Source organism: Erythrolamprus reginae, chromosome 1, assembly GCF_031021105.1.
Source record: "Erythrolamprus reginae isolate rEryReg1 chromosome 1, rEryReg1.hap1, whole genome shotgun sequence".
NCBI lineage: Eukaryota > Metazoa > Chordata > Lepidosauria > Squamata > Dipsadidae > Erythrolamprus > Erythrolamprus reginae.
In genome coordinates this window covers 20,101,950-20,119,817 of record NC_091950.1, presented here as the reverse complement: position 1 = coordinate 20,119,817, position 17,868 = coordinate 20,101,950, and the positions used below count along the sequence as shown (strand labels likewise).

The following is a 17,868-nucleotide window of genomic DNA, read 5'->3' as shown; positions in this document are numbered from 1 at the left end:
ATAAAATAAAATAAAATAAAATAAAATAAAATAAAATAAAATAAAATAAAATAAAATAAAATAAAATAAAATAAAATAAAATAAAATAAAATAAAATAAAATAATAAACAAACAAACAAATAAATATGTCAAGACCTTCATTGTTATATCTTTGTATACTACCAATATGTACTTGACAAAAATAAATAAAAACATAAAATGTATCATGCAAACATACCCACTATCTTTAGACTTTCATGGGACCAGCAGGCAATTAAGCAATCTACATACAGCAGCCACTGCCAACTACTTCCAGCATGTAATAATCCAGCAAAGATTTAGGTTCTGTCCCCTTTTAGCTCCAATTTTCTTCTATCCCTCTCTATCCAGATAGTATCCCACTGCCTTATATCTGTGAAATATGGAACAAGATGTATAATTGGTTGAAACAAAATCCAAATTCAAAAATCTGGTTACAAAATAACAATGAATTAAAATAAACCCATGATTGTTTATGCTCTCTCTTTCTCAAGCTTGGAAAATTAAAAGGAATGATATAACAAAATAAAACAAAATCATAGACACTGAAAATATGTCAACAGAATAATCAATTGTATAGGCAGCTTGAAATATGTAACAACGTTTTGAGAAAGCTGTAAAAGTGATTGTTGTTTTTGTTTTCAACATTTGTATTAGCATAGTGTTGTTTGTTGGTTTTACCTGTTGGTTTTGTGTGTTGTTTTTAACATTAAAATTCAATAAGGTTTATTTTTTTTTAAAAAAACCCACTGCCCAAACTTCCTAAGTGGAACATCCAAGAGGAGAGCTTCAGGATTGTAACCCATCATCAGACTAATATCAAACCCTGTTTGGTTGCAGATTGGAGATTCTTCAATGCAAGATGCTTATCATTTTACATAGCTGCTTAACTAAGCCGGTTCTCCCAGTTGCATTCACGTAGCCTGTTGTGGTTGATGAGATTAGCACCTGATACACACCCTACCCTTAAAATAGTAACAATGATACTAATAACAGAGTTGGAAGGGACCTTGGAGGTCTTCTAGTCCAACCCCCTGCTTAGGCAGGAAACCCTACACTATTTCAGACAAATAATTATCCAACGTCTTCTTTAAAACTTCCAGTGTTGCAGCATTCACAATTTCTGGAAGCAAGCTGTTCCACTGGTTAATTGTTTTAACTGTCAGGAAATTTCTCCTTAGTTCTAAGTTGCTTCTCTCCTTGTTTAGTTTCCACCCATTGCTTCTTGTTGTACCCTCAAGAGGTTGACTCCCTCTTCTTTATGGCAGCCCCTGAGATATTGGAACACTGCTCTCATGTCTCCCCTGGTCTTTCTTTTCATTAAACTAGCTATGCCCAGTCCCTGCAAACATTCTTCATATATTTTAGCCCTCCAGTCCCCTAATCATCTTTGTTGCTCTTCTCTGGACTCTTTCTAGATTCTCAACATCCTTTTTCCATCGTGGCCACCAAAACTGAATGCAGTATTCCATACTTACCACTGCATTATAAAGTGATATTCACACATCACGTGATCTTGATGCTATCCCTCTTTTAATGCAGCCTAGAACTGTGTTGGCTTTTTTGGCAGCAGCTTTTTAACAATCCATCCTATTTGCAGCATCTTTATTACTCAGAGTAATCAATGCCTGGAATACTCTACCTGAGTCTGTGGTTTCTACTCCTAACCCCAAAACCTTTAACCATAGATTAACTAAGATTGACCTCTCCCTCTTTCTAAGAGGTCTGTAATAAGCATACCATTGTGCCTACCATCCCTGTCCCACTGTTCTATTGTCTTCCATCATTACTTTTCATCATTACTTTTCTAGTACTTTTCTAGTACAACCATACTATAATAGTTTGACAAATTGAAGGGGTCCAAAGACGGGCTACAAGAATGGTGGAAGGTCTTAAGCATAAAACGTATCAGGAAAAACTTAATGAACTCAATCTGTGTAGTCTGGAGGACAGAAGGAAAAGAGGGGGACATGATCAAAACATTTAAATATGTTAAAGGGTTAAATAAGGTCCAGGAGGGAAGTGTTTTTAATAGGAAAGTGAACACAAGGACAAGGGGACACAATCTGAAATTAGTTGGGGGAAAGATCAGAAGCAACATGAGAAAGTATTATTTCACTGAAAGAGTAGTAGATCCTTAGAACAAACTTCCAGCAGACGTAGTTGGTAAATCCACAGTAACTGAATTTAAACATGCCTGGGATAAACATATATCCATTGCAAGATAAAATACAGGAAATAGTATAAGGGCAGACTAGATGGACCATGAGGTCTTTTTCTGCCATCAGTCTTCTATGTTTCTATGTTTCTAATATAAATAAAATAAAATAAATAAACCCATCCTTAAGTCTTTTGAGGATCAGGACCAAAGGCAGCCTTTGGTGAAGCAGGAAGCTGGCTAACTAATGCTGGAATGATTTCCACCTGGGGCTGAGTCTATTTAAACCTAATTGAAAGGTTCAACTTCGCTTACTTTTTTCTTTCTTTCTTTCAGTTACCATGGAGCAGAAGGGAGAGAATTCCATGTCCCAGGTATTGTTATCACATTTATATTATTGGGGAGGAGAACAGAAGAGCAAGAGGTTTATGAGACATTTCAGCAACTAATGGGGTGGTTGGTATATGCTTAGCCCTTGAGCTGAAAGGAAAAATATTAATGGCGGAAAGGTCCTTCAGTCCTTCTTCTCATCCCCCAAACCAGGTGCTGTTATGGGGAAGATACTCTTAGAGTAGTTGGAGGAAGAACTTCTATATCCCCCCTTTTTTGGGGGGGGGGGAGTTTTCCCCCTCTAAACCAATATTTCTCAACCTTGGCAATTTTAAGTAGTATGGACTTCATTTACCAGAGTTCTCCAGCTAGAATGCTGGCTGGGGAATTCTGGGAGTTGAAGTCCATGTATCTTAAACTATTCAAGATCAATGGCTGTTTCCTGGGATGATAATTTGCCCCTCAAAGTAGCTTGCAATGGCCTTGTTGACCAGTTAGCAGGTAACCTAGATCAGTGATTTTCAACCTTTTTTGAGCCGCGGCACATTTTTTACATTTACAAAACCATGGGGCACATTGAGGGGGGGGGGGCAGCTAAAAAAAGTTTGGACAAAAAAATTCTCTCTCTTCCTCCCTTTTGCTCTATTTCTCTCTCCCTCTTTCTCTTCTCTCTCCATCCCTCTTTCTTTCTCTCTTCCTTCTTTCCTCTTTTTTGCTCTCTTTCTCTCTCCCTCCCTACTTCCCTCTATGTCTTTCTCTCTCCCACCTTCCCTCTCTCTCTTTCTTTCTCTCTCTTGCTCTCTCTTGCTTGCTTTCTCTCTTGTTCTCTTGTTCTCTTTCTTTCTTTCTTTCTTTCTTTCTCTTGCTTGCTTTCTCTCATTTTCTTTCTCTTGCTTGCTTTCTCTCTTGCTCTTTCTTTCTCTCTTTCTCTCTCTTTCTTTCTTTCTTTCTCTCTTGTTTTCTTTCTCTCTCTGAGCTTCATGGCACACCTGACCATGTCTCACGGCACACTAGTGTGCCACAGCACACTGGTTGAAAAACGCTGACCTAGATCATCAGACCTGGGTTGCTTGCAAGCTTCTTAAACGTTTTAACGTGTTAGCTGATTTTTGTCTTTCTGGGTCTCTCCCTGTAGGAAATTTCTACACTTCCCCTCAAAGAAAGCCCAGAACCCGTCTGGAAAGTATGTTTTAAAATAATAGACTGGGTCCCACCACTGAGATTTCTGGTAAGTTGCCCTCCTCCCCTTGGTTTTGGTGGTGGTGGAGTGCTCTGGGAAATAAGGTGGGGTTGAAATTTTGGGCAAAAAAACATCTCAGAGTCAGGCTGGTGTTTTCAGTCCAAGTATCCTAGCTAGGTGGTGATTTGGAGTAAGAAACTACTAGGGGTTGCCACAAAGAAGAGGGAGTCAGGCTATTCTTCAAAGCACCTGAGTCCTACTCTATGCTCTACTCTACATTCTACTCTATCTCCTCCAGACATTGTGAATGCTGCAACACTAGAGTTTTTTAAGAAGATGTTAGTCTGAAATAGTAAAGTTTCATGCCTAAGCAGGTGGTTGGACTAGAAGACCTCCACGGTCCCTTCCAACTCTGTTATTTCACTCTACATACTACACACTACTCTGCTCTACTCCTACTCTATGCTCTACTCTACATTCTACTCTAGCCTCCTCCAGACATTGTGAATGCTGCAACACTAGAAGTTTTTAAGAAGATGTTGGTCTGAAATAGTGTAGTTTCCTGCCTGAGCAGGGGGTTGGACTAGAAGACCTCCAAGGTCCCTTCCAACTCTGTTGTTTTTGTTGTTGTTACTAATTCTACTACTACTATTAATATGACTATTTTCTTTTGTTTTCTTTTTCAAGTTTCCTGCATGTTTGCTTCCATTACTGGAAGCCAAGCCCTTGGCAAAAAAAAAAAGTGCGCGGGGGGTGTGTGTGCTTGTCCTACTGTGTCTTTTAAATTATCCTGCTTTCTCTAAGTTGGGCATCTTTCAGATGTGTGGCCTTCAATTCCCATAATTCTTAGCAAATGGCCATACTGGCAGGGCAATTCTGAAAGCAGAAATGCACACATTTGAAGAGTGCCCTCGTTGGGGTGGGGTCTTTTACAAGGCCATCCTAGAGTCTATGGCAGTGATGGTGAACCCATGGCATGGGTGCCACAGGTGGCGTGCGGGGCCATGTCTGCTGGCACACGAGATGTTGCCCTAGCTCAGCTCCAACGTGCATGTGTGTGCCGGCCAGCTGATTTTTGGATCCCACAGAGGTTCTGGGAGGGGTTTTTTGGCTTCCAGAGAGCCTCCAGGGGGGATAGGGGAGGATGTTTATACCCTCCCCCAGCTCCAGGGAAGCCTTTGGAGCCTGAAGAGAGTCAAACATGAGGCTACTTCCTTTCCTCTTCTCTTCTTTCTTTCCTTTCCTCTCCTCTTCCTCCTTTCCTCTTCTTCCCTTCCTTTCCTTCCCTTTCCTCTTCTTCCTTTCCTTCCCTTCCCTTCCCTCTTCTTCCTTTCCTTTCCTCTTCTTTCTTTCCTGTCTTTCCTTTCCTTTCCTTTCCTCTCCTCTTTTTCCTTTCCTTTCCTCTTCTTCCTTTCCTTTCCTCTTCTTCCTTTCCTTTCCTTTCCTCTTCTTTCTTTCCTGTCTTTCCTTTCCTCTCCTCTCCTCTTTTTCCTTTCCTTTCCTTTCCTCTTCTTCCTTTCCTTTCCTCTTCTTCCTTTCCTTTCCTTTCCTCTTCTTTCTTTCCTTTCCTCTTCTTCCTTTCCTTTCCTCTTCTTCCTTTCCTTTCCTCTTCTTCCTTTCCTTTCCTTTCCTCTTCTTCCTTTCCTTTCCTCTTCTTCCTTTCCTTTCCTTTCCTCTTCTTTCTTTCCTGTCTTTCCTTTCCTTTCCTCTCCTCTTTTTCCTTTCCTTTCCTCTTCTTCCTTTCCTTTCCTCTTCTTCCTTTCCTTTCCTTTCCTCTTCTTCCTTTCCTTTCCTCTTCTTCCTTTCCTTTCCTTTCCTCTTCTTTCTTTCCTGTCTTTCCTTTCCTTTCCTCTCCTCTTTTTCCTTTCCTTTCCTCTTCTTCCTTTCCTTTCCTCTTCTTCCTTTCCTTTCCTCTTCCTTTCCTTTCCTTTCCTCTTCTTTCTTTCCTGTCTTTCCTTTCCTTTCCTCTTCTTCTTTTCCTTTCCTCTCCTCTTCCTCCTTTCATCTTCTTCCTTTCCTCTTCTTCCTTTCTTCTTCTTCCTTTCCTTTCCTTTCCCTTCCTCTTTTTCCTTTTCTTTCCTCTCCTCTTTCTCCTTTCGTCTCCTCTTCTTCCTTTCCTTTCCTCTCCTTCCTTTCCTCTCCTTCCTTTCCTCTTCTTCCTTTCCTCTCCTCTTTTTCCTTTCCTTTCTTCTTCTTCCTTTCCTTTCCTCTTCCTTCCTTTCCTCTTCTTTTCCTCTTCCTTCCTTTCCCTTTCCTTTCTTCTTCCCGGGCTAACTGCTCTTGGCCATATCTGACCCAGGAGCCAAGATTTCTCCATGGACCACCAAAATTTTCTCGCGGACACCCAGTGGTCCACAGACCACAGGTTGGTGGCCTGTGATCTAGGAAGACTGGTGTCTTCACACTTACATTTGCTTCTTTTACTGTTCCAGCTACGATGGCTACGCAGGGGATGTTCCTGGCTTCGCTGCCTGTTTGCAGTGAAACCTCGTGACGCCAAAAATCGCCAGCCGGCCGCGAAGCGCCTAGGTGTGGTGGCTCAGGTCCTCTTTGCCATCATCCCAATCCAAGTTCAGTTGGCCCTTGGCTTTTTACATGGCATGTGCCAGAGCATTGAAATTGAAGGTAAGTTGGGGAAAAACCAGTTGGCAGTGATGGGCTGCCAAAACTTTTACTGCCACGCTGTACGCATGGCTTATTTTGTGGGGGTGGCTTGATGGTCATGTGACCAGGTGGGAGTGGTTTGACAATCATGTGAATAGGGGTGGTGGCTTAAAGGTCATGTGACTGGGTGGGACTGACTTACCCACCAAGATAAGTTTTCATATAGGTGCTTGGACTCTTTTTCAGTTGATTAAGTCACATTATTTGAATAGCCACATAAGGGACAAATGACAGACAGCATTATTTGTTGAGGAGCACAGTCACATTTTAAGGTTTTGTACTGAACCCACAAGGTTCAGCATGATAACAGATTAGGCAAGTGGCTCAATTTTCTTGAATTGCTATAAAAGTTCAGTTCTAGATAATGATTAAAAGGATTAAAGCGTTTATAGGTAAAAACATACTATTTAATTATTTCCTATTTTAAAAGGAATTAAGGATCATGTTAAAGTACTAGAGAAGGAAGGACAATAAAAAAACTATTGCATTGCCTTGGCAATCCATTAAATCTATTAAAAATTTAAAATCCATTAAAAATTCATAAAATTCTTCTACAGTACTACTGTACTCTATTAAAGAAACTGGTAGGATAACACATGTAGTTCCAGCTGAGAAACATTATAGAATGGGTGTTTAATGCAAAGGGTGGGTTTTAAAAGTCCAAATACTCGTTAAATACATAAAAAATATCTTTCCTCTACTTCACGGAAATTCGTTTTTCACGTGTGGTCTTGGAACGCATCCCCAGTGAAAAACGAGGGATCAGCTTCACAATATAAATGATTTAGCTTTACTAGATAAATGGTCAAAGCAATGGAAACTGCAGTTTAATGTTTCCAAATGTAAAATAATGCACTTGGGGAAAAGGAATCCTCAATCTGAGTATTGTATTGGCAGTTCTGTGTTAGCAAAAACTTCAGAAGAGAAAGATTTAAGGGTAGTGATTTCTGACAGTCTCAAAATGGGTGAACAGTGCAGTCAGGTGGTAGAGAAAGCGAGTAGGATGCTTGACTGCATAGCTAGAGCTATAACAAGCAGGAAGAGGGAGATTATGATCCCGCTATATAGAGTGCTGGTGAGACCACATTTGGAATACTGTGTTCAGTTCTGGAGACCTCACCTACAAAAAGATATTGACAAAATTGAACGCGTCCAAAGACGGGCTACAAAAATGGTGGAAGGTCTTAAACATAAAACTTATCAGGAAAGACTTCATGAACTCAATTTGTATAGTTTAGAGGACAGAAGGGAAAGGGGGGACATGATCGAAACATTTAAATATGTTAAAGGGTTAAATAAGGTTCAGGAGGGAAGTGTTTTTAATAGGAAAGTAAACACAAGAACAAAGGGAAACAATCTGAGGTTAGTTGGGGGAAAGATCAAAAGCAACATGAGAAAATATTATTTTACTGAAAGAGGAGTAGATGCTTGGAACAAACCTCCAGCAGACGTGGTTGGTAAATTCACAGTAACTGAATTTAAACATGCCTGGGATAAACATCTATCCATCCTAAGATAAGATACAGGAAATAGTATAAGGGCAGACTAGATGGACCATGGGGTCTTTTTCTGCCGTCAATCTTCTATGTTTCTATGTAATCTGGGTCCTCATTTGACCGACCTCGGAAAGATGGAAGGCTGAGTCAACCTTCAGCCTACTGAGATTCGATCTGCCGAACTACTGACAGCCGGGGATCAGCATAAGTAGCTTGCTGTACTACACTATAACCCCTGCACCACCCAGGCTCTTCTTACCTCCAGAAGTCGTAACAGTGGAGGGTTTTGGTTTTTTTAGGTTTTTTTATTGAATTTTTTAAAAAAGACAAAGACATACAACAATAAACATTTAAGGAGCTACCATTGCTCCTCTTGTCATAGAAGTCTAACTAATACAAAAATATAAAAAATCCTAACTATATTCAGATCAAAGCAGAAATGTCATACATGTAAGTTACATTCTTGTTAATTTTAAATCTATATTTTCAATATTAAACTTACTAATTAAACTTTTTTTATTTTAAAATGTTCTGTGCTTATACAAACAGAAAAAATAAGAGAAGAAAATTATTAGTAATACTATTCTATATTGTGGTTAATTATTAGTACCATTTTTAAAATTCCACCAATCAAAGTATATGATTGGTGGAACAGTGGAGGGTTTTAAGAGGAGATTAGACAATTTGTCCTCTTCTGCGACGTGGAGTAACAAAGTCTATGGCCAACTCTGTTTGGCCCAGTGTGACACGCTTCTATTATATCCCGTGGGTTCTTTCCTCAGTCTTCCTTTGGGAAGTTTAGCAAACTCCTAAAAACCCACCATTATCACCAGGCATGGGAAAATTGATTCCCCTCGGCTGCTCTGTTTTATTTATGGTTCATTAGGTTGGGTGATTGTTTTTTATATGAAGGGTTTTAAATGGCTTCTAACATTAGATTTGTAGAAACATAGAAACATAGAAGACTGACGGCAGAAAAAACCTCATGGTCCATCTAGTCTGCCCTTATACTATTTCCTGTATTTTATCTTACAATGGATATATGTTTATCCCAGGCATGTTTAAATTCAGTTACTGTGGATCTATCAACCACGTCTGCTGGACGTTTGTTCCAAGGATCTACTACTCTTTCAGTGAAATAATATTTTCTCACGTTGCTTTTGATCTTTCCCCCAACTAACTTCAGATTGTGTCCCCTTGTTCTTGTGTTCACTTTCCTATTAAAAACACTTCCCTCCTGAATCTTATTTAACCCTTTGACATATTTAAATGTTTCGATCATGTCCCCCCTTTTCCTTCTGTCCTCCAGACTATACAGATTGACTTCATTAAGTCTTTCCTGATATGTTTTATGCTTAAGACCTTCCACCATTCTTGTAGCCCGTCTTTGGACCCGTTCAATTTTGTCAATATCTTTTTGTAGGTGAGGTTTCCAGAACTGAACACAGTATTCCAAATGTGGTCTCACCAGGGCTCTATATAAGGGGATCACAATCTCCCTCTTCCTGCTTGTTATACCTCTAGCTATGCAGCCAGGCATCCTACTTGCTTTTCCTACTGCCCGATGACACTGCTCACCCATTTTGAGACTGTCAGAAATCACTACCCCTAAATCCTTCTCTTCTGAAGTTTTTGCTAACACAGAACTGCCATGCAATACTCAGATTGAGGATTCCTTTTCCCCAAGTGCATTATTTTACATTTGGAAACATTAAACTGCAGTTTCCATTGCTTTGACCATTTATCTAGTAAAGCTAAATCATTTACCATATTACAGACCCCTCCAGGAATATGAACCCTATTGCACACTTTACAGTCATCGGCAAATAGGCAAACCTTCCCTACCAAACCTTCCCCTATGTCACTCACAAACATATTAAAAAGAATAGGATTGTGTTTTGCTGTTGTGAGCCGCTCCTAGGCCTCGGAGAGGGGCAGCATACAAATCTAATGAATTATTATTATTAATTATTATAATCAGCGGGTGCAGAAATCAGCCCCGTGTTTTCCAGCCCCACACCGCTCTCTTCTTCCCTTGCAGAGACGTTGACTTCGCCTGTCTCCCCTTCTATCAGAAGGAGTAAAAGGAAGAAGGAAGAAGATGTCGTTCTGGATGAGCCCCGGTGCTGGATAGAAACAATCCTGAAAGATCTACCAGATAATGAAGATTCAGAAGATCCCTCCTTTGAGGTATCGTGATCAGTATTAGGTTCCTACCTGGACAGGTGGGAGGGGGGACGGCATTCCAGTAGCAAAAATGGAGCTGCGCACACAACTCCGGGTGATTGGCAGGCAGGCGGGCACGTCGGAGTGAGGTTTGGCTTCTGCGCATGTGCAGAAAGTGAAATCTCACGTGAGGACTTGCATGCGAGTGAGATTTCAGTGACTTTGGCCAATATTTTTATAATAATAATAATTAATAATAATAATAATAATAATAATAATATGTCAATACAATACAGCAAACGAGATCACTATGCTGGATTTCGTATTTCATCACCAGTCGGGCGCTTCCCAAGCACCTAAGACTGCGTGATGTAGCGGTGAATCATGTTTGCCGATCCCAGTAAAGCGGCCTTTTGCAATTGACAGATGGAGATTTTGTCAATTCCGATGGTTTTCAAATGTCTACTGAGATCCTTTGGCACTGCGCCCAGCGTGCCAAGTACCACTGGGACCATTTTCACTGGCTTATGCCAGAGTCGTTGCAGCTCGATTTTTAGATCTTCGTATTTCACTAATTTCTCTAGCTGCTTCTCCTCAATTCTGCTGTCTCCTGAGATTGCAATGTCGATGATCCATACTTTCTTTTTCTCCACAATCAGGATGTCTGGTGTGTTATGCTTCAGAATTCGGTCAGTCTGAAGTCGGAAGTCCCACAGTAGTTTTGCTTGCTCATTTTCAACCACTTTTTCAGGCTTATGATCCCACCAGTTCTTTGCCACTGATAAATGGTACTTCCGGCACAAGTTCCAGTGGATTATTATTATTATTATTATTATTATTATTATTATTAATAATAATAATAATAATATTATTAATTAGATTTGTATGCCACCCCTCTCTGGAGACTCGGAGCGGCTCACAACTAAAACAACAATGTGACAAATCCAATATATTAAAAGGCATCTAAAAACCCATTATTAAAACCATGCAACACAATCATACCATACATAAATTTTTTAAAAATTGTGCAGAAGCAAAAAAAACCTGGCGAAAATCACCAAAATCTTGCGTGCACAAACATCTTCACATCAGATTTCGCTTGCACATGCGCAAAAGCCAAATCTCATGCAGGGGTGCAGGGGCACCAAACTGACGCACCTTATTTTCTTGGAGAGAAATAGATACCGATACAGCTTGGGCTTTGTGAATTGGTGACAGAAATAGTATTTTGTTTCCAAAAGAAGAGAATGTCTGGGGTTCAAGGTTTGATTCTACCTAGCTGGCTAATGAAATACAGTGGTACTTCTATTTACAAACTTAATTCATTCCCTGACCAGGTTCTTAAGTAGAAAAGTTTGTAAGAAGAAGCTATTTTTCCCATAGGAGTCAATGTAAAAGCAAATAATGTGTGTGATTGGGAAAACCACAGGGAGGGTGGAGGCCCTGTTTCCTCCCAGGAGATTCCTACAGAGGCACCATGGAGGCTTCTCCCTGCCTTTTCCGGCCCTGTTTCCTCCCAGGAGATTCCTAAAGAGGCACCATGGAGGCTTCTCCCTGCCTTTTCCGGCCCTGTTTCCTCCCAGGAGATTCCTAGAGAGGCCCCACAGAGGCTTCTCCCTGCCTTTTCCAGTTACGGTTGCAGAGGCTCGGGTTTGTAACTGGTGAACGGTTCTTGAGAAGAGGCAAAAAAATCTTGAACACCCGGTCCTTATCTAGAAAAGTTCATAAGTAGAGGCGTTCTTAGGTAGAGGTACCACTGTACCTGAAAGCAAACATCCATGCTCACAGAATACCAATACCAATTTGTGAATTGGTGACAGAAATAGTATTTTGTTTCCAAAAGAAGAGAATGTCTGGGGTTCAAGGTTTGATTCTACCTAGCTGGCTAATGAAATACAGTGGTACTTCTATTTACAAACTTAATTCATTCCCTGACCAGGTTCTTAAGTAGAAAAGTTTGTAAGAAGAAGCTATTTTTCCCATAGGAGTCAATGTAAAAGCAAATAATGTGTGTGATTGGGAAAACCACAGGGAGGGTGGAGGCCCTGTTTCCTCCCAGGAGATTCCTACAGAGGCACCATGGAGGCTTCTCCCTGCCTTTTCCGGCCCTGTTTCCTCCCAGGAGATTCCTAAAGAGGCACCATGGAGGCTTCTCCCTGCCTTTTCCGGCCCTGTTTCCTCCCAGGAGATTCCTAAAGAGGCACCATGGACGCTTCTCCCCACCTTTTCCGGCCCTGTTTCCTCCCAGGAGATTCCTAGAGAGGCCCCACGGAGGCTTCTCCCTGCCTTTTCCGGCCCTGGTTCCTCCCAGGAGATTCCTAGAGAGGCCCCACAGAGGCTTCTCCCTGCCTTTTCCAGTTACGGTTGCAGAGGCTCGGGTTTGTAACTGGTGAACGGTTCTTGAGAAGAGGCAAAAAAATCTTGAACACCCGGTCCTTATCTAGAAAAGTTCATAAGTAGAGGCGTTCTTAGGTAGAGGTACCACTGTACCTGAAAGCAAACATCCATGCTCACAGAATACCAAAAATTTGACATGTTCCTACTTACTTACTATGCTCTGCTTTGTTGTGCAACGAAGTGATTTGGACATTTTTCCTGAGAACAGGAAGTACTCCAGGTCTTGTAAATATATTTCTTTTCTTACCAGCCCAGCAAATCAGAAAGCGAAACTGACAGTGAGGAATATAAGTCGCAGAACGACACCGAGGGTGATCTGGAATATGAGGAGAAGGATGGTTTGGTGATGCTGAAGGAAGACCCAAGTTTACCGGTATATTTTTAAGCATATTGTTTAAGCAACGTGTGATTAGGCTCATATCCTGCACAGCCATGCAAACAATAGCGATGCAGGATATGAACGTACAATAACGGGTGTAAGCAAGGTATGGCCATATTACTCCATCTTTACGCGAGTTACATTGGTTGCCAGTCGGGCTCCAAACGCAATTCAAGGTGTTGGTTATTACCTTTTAACAAAGGTCTAAATGGCTCAGGGCCAGACTATTTATGGGACAGCCTCCTTCCTCATACCTCATTGTGGCCAGTAAGGGCCCACAGAGTTGGCCTTCTCCAGGTCCCATCCGCCAAGCAATGTTGGTTGGCGGAACCTCAAGAAAGGGCCTTTTCTGTGGTGGCTCCAACTCTATGGAATCAATTACCACCATCCTCCCTACCGGTTTTCTGGAAAGATCTGGCTTTTCCTACAGGGCTGGAATTAGATTGACTGTAGTGTATGTATGGTGTTTTTTAAAAAGGATTTTATTGTTTTGTTACATTTTTATTTATTTATTAGATTTCTATGCCACCCTTCTCAAAACGACTCAGGGCGGCATACAACATTAAATATAACAATATATAACACATTTAAATAACTATAAAATTATGAAAATTTACTAAAACCACATTTTAAAAGATCCCATATATACTCACATACATTCATCCAGTCCAATCCAAACATATCTAGTAATGGCCAGAGACAGTCTCATCACTCAGGGCCTCCATTCCCACTGGCAGACGTAGGTTTTTAAAGCTTTATGAAAGACCAGGATGGAGGGGGCGGTATGTATCTCCAGAGGGAGTTCGTTCCAGAGGGCCGGGGCCACCACAGAGAAGGCTCTTCCCCTAGTCCCCGCCAGTCGACATTGTCTGGCCAACGGGACCTGGAGAAGGCCAACTCTGTGGGAAGGATTTAAGGGTAGTGATTTCTGACAGTCTCAAAATAGGTGAACAGTGCGGTCAGGCAGTAGGAAAAGCAAGTAGGATGCTTGGCTGCATAGCTAGAGGTATAACAAGCAGGAAGAGGGAGATTATGATCCCGCTATATAGAGCGCTGGTGAGACCACATTTAGAATACTGTGTTCAGTTCTGGAGACCTCACCTACAAAAAGATATTGACAAAATTGAACAGGTCCAAAGATGGGCTATAAGAATGGTGGAAGCATAAAACTTATCAGGAAAGACTTCATGAACTCAATCTGTATAGTCTGGAGGACAGAAGGGGAAGGGGGGACATGATCGAAACATTTAAATATGTTAAAGGGTTAAATAAGGTTCAGGCAGGAAGTGTTTTTAATAGGAAAGTGAACACAAGAACAAAGGGGCACAATCTGAGGTTAGTTGGGGGAAAGATCAAAAACAACATGAGAAAATATTTTATTGAAAGAGTAGTAGATGCTTGGAACAAACCACCAGCAGATGTGGTTGGTAAATCCACAGTAATTGAATTTAAACATGCCTGGGATAACCATATATCCATCCTAAGATAAAATACAGGAAATAGTATAAGGGCAGACTAGATGGAACATGAGGTCTTTTTCTGCCATCAATCTTCTATGTTTCTATGACCTAATTGGCCGCTGGGATACATGAGGCAGAAGAAGGTCCGAAACATAATCTGATTTTATTTTTACCTTACGGATTACTATTTTTATATTACTGATTTTATTGTGTATTCTGATTGTATTTTGATTATTGTTGTATTTATGTCACTTGTTAGCCGCTCTGAGTCTGCTTTGGAATGAGTGGCATATAAGTACAATAAATAAATAAATAAACTCTCACAGCAGGGCCAAACTGGAGAAGGCACTGCAGCAGAAGCGCCCCAAACAGCAGATGCTAGAGAAAAACTAGAGACACCACCAACATCTGGGGATGACGACAAATACCCCGCGCATTGTCTTTTGACAAACAATGCCATCTGCTCCCTAAAGAGCTTGAGAAGCACAGACATCATGATCGCATCCATCCAAGACAACAACACGGTTGATAGCAATGACTCTGAAGACGTTTGGACCAAAGTCAGTGGGCTCGGTAAGGATTTTCTCTTTGCTTGTTATACTCAAAAGCCCCCTTCACCTGTGGAGGCCTCATGGAGTGAATTTTGAGCTGGTCACCATATCTCAGCTTAGAGGGTGGAGGGTGGTTTGAGCCGGTATTGTCCTTCCTTGTCTAGTACTTTAGTATGATCCTTAATGCTGCACGAATCCCAGTGACCAATTAGATCCCACAGAGTTGGCCTTCTCCGGATCCTGTCAACTAGACAATGTCGTTTGGCAGGACCCAGGGGAAGAGCCTTCTCTGTGGCGGCCCCGACCCTCTGGAACCAGCTCCCCCCGGAGATCAGAATTGCCCCCACCTTCCTTGCCTTTCGTAAGCTCCTTAAAACCCACTTCTGTCGTCAGGCATGGGGGAATTGAGATTTTCGTTCCCCCAGGCCTATATAATTTATGCATGGTATATTTGTGTGTATGTTTGGCTTTTAATAAGGGTTGTTAGTTATTTTAAATATTAGATTTGTTATGCGTTATTTTATTATTGTTGTTAGCCGCCCCGAGTCTACAGAGAATGGCGGCATACAAATCTAATAAATAAATAAATAGTTAAATAGTATTTTTTTACCCATAAACGCTTTAACCACCGATGGGTTGCCAAATTTTTTACTACCACACTGTGGGCATGGGTTATACATTTTGTTTCAACATCTTTCAGTGCAAATTGGGTGCTCTGGGGTAGAGCTCCAAATTTTGCTACCGGAACTGTGTTCCTGACCGTTCCAATAAGAGCCCATCACTGGCTTTAACCCTTTTAATAATTATCTAGAACTGAACTTTTATAGCAATTAACAAAAATTGAGCTTATTGAGTTATCATATTGAACCTTGTGGGTTCAGTACAGAACCTTAAAATGTTACTGTGCTCCTCAACAAATAATGAAGGACCATGAGGTCTTTTTCTGCCGTCAGTCTTCTATGTTTCTATGTTTCTATGCTAAGAGCACCCTAATTTAATACATCCATCTACCTCTTTGGCCAATCTTAGACTCCCGTGTCATTTTTAAAAATCCAGCTGTTTCCCTTAGCTCAAGTCAGCCCTCCACTTCTAAATTAAAAGCAATGTTTTATTTCCTCATTCCCCCATGTGTCCCCTAGCCATGTTTTAGAAAATACATTCCTGATCCTTCAGGTGTTACTTTTGACACATGTCATAGATTCACCACCAGTGTCCTAGAACCAAATACTTTCTGCATGCAATGCCCACGAATGTGACAGGTTTGCTTTTCCCCAAATGGTGCAGAGACCATCTTCTAAATTTGTTTTTATACTATTATTCATTTCTTAATTTACGTTTTTATAAAACTGGTTTTTAGCCGATTGTGCACTTACCCAGAGTCTCTCTTCATGAGATGGGCAGCTATACAAATTTATTAAATATGCCCTTTTAAAAACAAAACACCTTGAAATGTTGTACGATTAATTATCCACCTATAATTTTTCTCTTTCTAGAATAATTACGATTTTCGATGACTGGCTTGAAACATTTCAACTTTTGTGCCTCTTTTTTGTGCTGCTGTTACACGGACAAGATATTTCATAATCGTCTGTTTTAGAATTTTGCAATAAAGCTTTTTCCATATTTGTATATTTGACCATTTGCCTGATTCTTTTCAAAGATAATTTCATGAAACTTAAGGACTAGAAATTCTGATGAGCATATTTCTGTCTCTGTGGGCCATCATCTCATATTCCACCAACTGCAGCAAAAAAATGATGCAAATCATTTTCAGACTGTCCTGTTTCTCCCAAAATAAGACATCCCCTGATAATAAACCCAATTGGGCTTTTGAGTGCATGGCAATAAGGCCAAGCACTTATTTTAGGGTTCAAAAAAGTATAAGACAGGGTCTTATTTTGGGGGGAAACACAAGGTATATATTCTCAAAATGAAGATTTTCTTTCTGGAAAGAGCCAAAGTTCCTCTTTTAAGGCAATATTACCTGTTCTTTACTTGGTACAATTTTTGGCATATATAACTTACAGATAGTCCTTGACTTATGACTTTTCATTTAACAGCCTTCTCTGTGGCGGCCCCGACCCTCTGGAACCAGCTCTCCCTGGAGATTAGAACTGCCCCCACCCTCCTTGCCTTTCGTAAAGTTCTTAAGACCCATCTCTGCCGTCAGGCATGGGGGAACTGACACATCTCCCCCAGGCCTATACAGTTTATACATGGAATGTTTGTGTGTGTGTTTGCTTTTAACAATGGGGTTTTTAGTGTTTTTAAATTATTAGATTTGTTCTTACATTGTTCTTGTTATTGTTGTGAGCCGCCCCCGGAGAGTGGCGGCATACAAATCTAATAAATAATAAATAATAATAATAATAATAACAACAATGATTTAACGTTCAGATGATCTGGGAAAAAGGGCTGAATGCCTGTGGAAATTCTCAATCATCTAGGACCAGATCATGGTTATCCCAAAGGTGCTTTTTAAAAGGCAACTGCCCTGAGTCCCATTGGGATTGGGTGGCATAGAAGTCAAATAAATAAATAATAATAAAGAAATAAACTGGACTTTCTTGCATTTTTCCTTGAAAATGTTTCACTTCTCATCCAAGAAGCTTCTTCAGTTCTCTTCAACCTGAAATCTATCTATCTATCTATCTATCTATCTATCTATCTATCTATCTATCTATCTATCTATCTATCCATCTATCCATCTGTTGTTGTTCAGCCTGAGGCAGATTAAAGGCCAGTTGCATCTCTGCTGGCTCCATGCCCGGAGGAGGCTGACAGCGAAGAGGAGGGGGCTGAGCAGTCGGATGGGGGAGGGTCCAGTCAGGAATGTGACGAGGAAGAACAGCATGGGAGCCCTGCGGAGGGGCCCTCCCCTGCCAGTAGCTTGGAGTCATTAGGTGACGAGGCACAAGCTGTCATTGACATGCGACAGAGACGTTTAGATCAAAGGAAGGATCAATTGATGAAATATTATCAGCATTGAATAAGGAACACCAGGGCTTGGGTGTGGTCCTCATTAGCAGGGAAGGGTTTATAAAGCAGGCAAGCTATTGAAGCCATGTG

General features: G+C 40.9%; 1 protein-coding gene across 2 annotated transcripts; it reads left to right on the top strand.

The window, feature by feature from the left end:
* Window positions 1-2,446: 2,446 nt before the first annotated feature.
* Window positions 2,447-16,428, top strand: LOC139156644 (uncharacterized). 2 transcript variants are annotated; one of them, XM_070732527.1, is made up of 7 exons: window positions 2,447-2,550; window positions 3,642-3,734; window positions 6,119-6,311; window positions 9,888-10,036; window positions 12,660-12,782; window positions 14,578-14,821; window positions 16,293-16,428. In XM_070732527.1, the coding sequence occupies exons 1-7, from the start codon at window positions 2,518-2,520 to the stop codon at window positions 16,295-16,297; spliced, it is 840 nt and encodes a 279-aa protein (XP_070588628.1). In that variant the 5' UTR covers window positions 2,447-2,517; the 3' UTR covers window positions 16,298-16,428. The 2 variants fall into 2 exon arrangements, with proteins under 2 accessions (XP_070588628.1, XP_070588620.1); XM_070732519.1 differs by having other exon boundaries at window positions 14,575-14,821.
* The last annotated feature ends 1,440 nt before the right edge of the window (window positions 16,429-17,868 follow it).